At 47.5% G+C, this 4,091-nt stretch overlaps 1 protein-coding gene across 1 annotated transcript; it reads right to left on the bottom strand.

The window, feature by feature from the left end:
• Positions 1 to 685: 685 nt before the first annotated feature.
• CAMK2N1 (calcium/calmodulin dependent protein kinase II inhibitor 1) lies at positions 686 to 4,091 on the bottom strand. Its single transcript, XM_048824850.2, has 2 exons — positions 3,686 to 4,091; positions 686 to 2,032 (listed from the first exon to the last, which is right to left on the bottom strand). The coding sequence occupies exons 1-2, from the start codon at positions 3,852 to 3,854 to the stop codon at positions 1,962 to 1,964; spliced, it is 240 nt and encodes a 79-aa protein (XP_048680807.1). The 5' UTR covers positions 3,855 to 4,091; the 3' UTR covers positions 686 to 1,961.

Here is a 4,091-nt window from a genome sequence, read left to right on the forward strand (position 1 = left end):
AACATTCTCTTCCTACATCCCCCAGCCCTTCCTCCTTCACCATCGATAAAGGTTCCAGCAGCAGGCATTTTATTGTTCGACCCACTTGGCAACTGTTGGAAGTTAGGGATACCAAGTTAAAGCATGGTCAGGTTTCCTCTGCAGTGAAGGGGACAGGGGAAGTAAGCACAAGGATCCTGAGGGGTTGTTTTGTTTTGTTTTTGGTCTTTCAAGTAAATCCTCCTCCTTGCCAGTAGTGAGTTTTCGTTTGTTTGTTTTTCAATACATCAGGCAGTTCTAAGCAGGCAGGAATGGCTGGTGGATTTGCTGTTGTGTAATGCCATCCAAGAAGAGACTGGCACAAAGATGGAGATTTGTGTGCGTGTGTGTTGAAATGAATCAGTGACGACTACCAAACCAACACACCCAACCCATCAGGGTCCATTTAACTTTCCCCTAGGGAGCAATAATCACAAGTCCTCCATATGCCCAATTCCCTATTAGCCTCAGTATGAGCAGAAAGTACTTCCAGCATGGGCCAGCTTGACATTTCATTAATTTCTTCTTTCCTTGACATTCCCCCAGTGACCACCTAACACCTCATTCTGAGACAGACATATGCAGCCTTAGCGTTCGGGCTGAAACAGATCTCACTGGATGCTACAGGCACAAAAACAAGACAAGAGATAGTGATCAGACACAGGAATGGACTGTTTTGTTTTTTATTGTACATTGCAGAAATAGCCCTGTGTCGTGGATAAAAGTGCAACATACACAATATTTAAGAAAAGAAAAAAATAAAACCCTTCTTGAGGTCTGTCTTTCAAAGTTGCAAACAAAAACAGTAAAATATTCCCTCACACAAGAGGCTATTTTTTTTGCACATATCATGCAAAAAAAAAAATGTAAAAGAAAACTCAGAAGATATTTTTCTATATATATAGATGTCTAGATATCAGTAAAATCCAGTAGAGAGCCCTATATAAAGAACAGAAAAGACACCAAAAGTGCTACTTTACATAGACTCAAAGAGCACTAAATAAGAAAGGAAAATAGACTGCCATTTGGCATCTCAAGATATTTGGCACTCTTGTGATTACATTGGATTTTTTTTCGTTCCATTTTCTTAACACAGTCTATTAAAGAGAATAAACTGCCACAATATAGGGAAAAACCAGAGACTGCCCACACTACAGACTGCATGGTAGTTAGAAAAAGCTGAGCATTTTTATCTGTTTTACATATAAAATTTGTCCATTTGCGCTAACTTGAGCAGTTGCTCACAGCAACAAAGTAATACAAGCTTTGAAAAATAAAACAATAATTCTTCCTATAGTTCATTCCTTATAAAAGTTTTTTCACACATTCCATCGATACGTTAAAATGTGACTAAAATGAAATATATATATATATAATTTATATAGAATTTTTTTAAACATCCAAGGACATCAACATAAAAAAACCCAATGGAAACTGATAGCATGTTACATCCAAGTGCACGGAATCATTTTTGCAAGATTAAATAATGTAAACAAGGTGCTCATTTGGAACCACCATGACCAGGAAAAGGTACCACGGTCTGAAAACACTGTTTTGCTGCATTGTTCGAAGTACTTTAAAACCCAGATCTAGAATTGTGCAATATTCATCATATAGAAAAAAGAAACGACTAGTAATTTAAACAACATAGCTGCAACTGATACACTTTGATTTATTACTGTTTGTGGGTTGGGTTTAGGATTTCTTTTATTGTTTGTGTTTCTTTTTTGTGGATTTTTGTTTTGTTTTGCACATTACTTAAACCTTCTTCCTTTTTGCACCTCTTCTGTCTCCAAGCCTGATGTTAAGATACAATTTGCTGATGTGCATTGCGGATCGCAGGCTGGTAATGAAGGATTTCAGAGTGCTTTTTTTGTTTGTTGCCAATAATGTGTTACATTGTAAATTATTTTTCCCCTTTACTCAGTGTCTCTGGGAGGGAATTAAACACCAGGAGGTGCCTTTTCTGAAAGATTTTTCAGCACATCATCAATTCTATCGTCTTCAATGACAACTGTAAAGCAGAAAAACAAAATGATGAATACATTGTAGCTTCCCTTGTCCATCTGTCCCCCGCGCCGTTGCATGAATTCCCCTGGTACTGCAATTTGCCCCCCCCGAAACATGTATGGTTCTACAGAGTCTCTCTACCTAAAGTCCAAGGCAACACTGAATTCCAATACACACACACATATGGTTATTGCAAATGATTTTGTTTAAATAACATCAAAGTCAGGGAAACATGAGTTTAACAGAGAAAAGAGTATGTCCATTCAGCAATTTCCTGCTATTTAAAGAAAAGTGATACTATTGCAAAGAATTAAATGCAGTGGATAATGTTACACACTTAACCCAGTGTTTTCAAGGTCACCAAACACTTGGCCGCTAGGGTTAGGTTGTCTAAAACAACTGATAGTGTATTTTTTAAATCGACTGGGCTAAGTTGTAGCTGAATGGCACTCATCCCCTCTGAAATGAGTTGCAGGATCTCTCAGCTCTCTAGATGTCAAGAGACACTTCCAGGGTAGCTATATTGCGACTATTGAGATCACCTGAGATTTCTTTGTCTCTAATAGGGACAGGGGTTTAGGACTCTTTAGGGTTTCTATCATAAACATGCAATGTGGAGAAGGAGAGAGAAGAAAACATCTTTTTAGCTGCCAGATGACCTTCCCTCTCTCCCATGAGTACCTACAGGATCTGCTGCAGTTTTTTCCACTCCTCTTTGCCACTCCATGCAGACTCAACACCTCCCCAACAGCATTTCGACTTGCAAGAAGGAATTCTGCGACCAAGACTCAGACTTGGATTTGGTACATTTAAACTAGGCAGAGAACTACATCGTCCTCCCCCCCCCCCCCCCACTCAAGTACACACAATTTTTTTTTAACTACAGGGATGTGTTCAGGTCTCTAAAGAAGTGAAAATGCTGCCGGGGAGGTGCTGAGTGTGCTGTGAGTGGCAAAGAGGAGGGGAATCGCTTTGGATCTGCTCACCTAAGCTGTGGGGTAAAAAAGACCCACCGGTTTACACGGCTAAGTGAGCAGATCCCAAGCCGCATTTATTCCCCCGACACACCATATTGATCGCTCCTGTGCCCAGAGCAGGCACACGGGGAGGACGGAACTACACTCGTGCCCGGTCCACGCTGCCCTGGGATTCCCCCCCCCCCCCCCCCCCAGCAGGCTGGAGAGCCTGACCCCTTACTCAGCACGTCGACCCGTTCAGCGCTGCGGAAAAGCCCTTCCTAACCCCGCAGCCTTGTTCTCCCCCAGCCAGGCTCGAGTGGCCGCCGCCGCCCGGCTTCGGATCCCCCCTCTCCCCGCAGCCCCACCTCGGGACGCCTGCCTGGCTCCCTGCCCCGGGGGGCACCTACGCTTTGCACGGCGCTGTATGGGGCAGGCTCCTGGCCAAGCAGGTGTGAAACCTGGAGGCCAAAGGGGGGGGGACGGACTCCCAGGGAGGGTTCGGCGCTGCGAACGGGATGGAAACCATCAGGACTCGGGGCGAAGTGACTCCGATTCCGAGCAGCCGCGGGGAAGGGAGCGGGGAAGGGAGCGGGGCGGGCTCGGGGGAGACCCCCCACCCCACAGCTGGGGGCTGCAAGGCTTTAGGAAAGGGGACGGGGGGGGGGGGGGGGGGGAGGACGGGACGATCGGGGACTTACCTCTCTTGCTCCTGCCGATCTGCCCCAGCTTGGGGGGCCTCTTACTCTGCCCCCCGGCGAAGAAGTTGCTGGTGTCCTGCAGGCGGCAGGTGAAGGAGATCTGCCCCACCTCCCCGCCGTCCCCGTAATGCCCCAGCTTGTCCTCGCCGTAGGGCAGCACCTCCGACATGGTCTGGCCGGGCGGGTCCGCTGCCCCCGGTCCTCCGCCCGCTCCTGCTGGCTCGCAGCCGGCAGACAGGGTCGCCGCTGGCCCGGCAGCCCCGGCCCGGCAGGGGAAGCGGCGGAGCGAGGCGGCTCCCTTCTCCCGACTGGGCTCAGCAGCGGCCCGGCCCCAGCCACATCCTCCGGCGGCGGCGCGAGAGTGGCCGCCCGGCTGCCGGGCGAGAGGAGGCGGCGGCGGCTGGGG

The sequence above is a fragment of the Caretta caretta genome, chromosome 18, assembly GCF_965140235.1.
Source record: "Caretta caretta isolate rCarCar2 chromosome 18, rCarCar1.hap1, whole genome shotgun sequence".
NCBI lineage: Eukaryota > Metazoa > Chordata > Testudines > Cheloniidae > Caretta > Caretta caretta.

What these genes read in the sequence shown, in the direction of transcription:
- CAMK2N1 (XM_048824850.2), bottom strand. Translation starts at nt 3,854, where the DNA reads ATGTCGGAGGTGCTGCCCTACGGCGAGGACAAGCTGGGGCATTACGGG. An exon ending in GATCGGCAGGAGCAAGAGAG is followed by an intron (nt 2,033 to 3,685) that starts GTAAGTCCCCGA and finishes TCTGCTTTACAG; the next exon opens with TTGTCATTGAAGACGATAGA.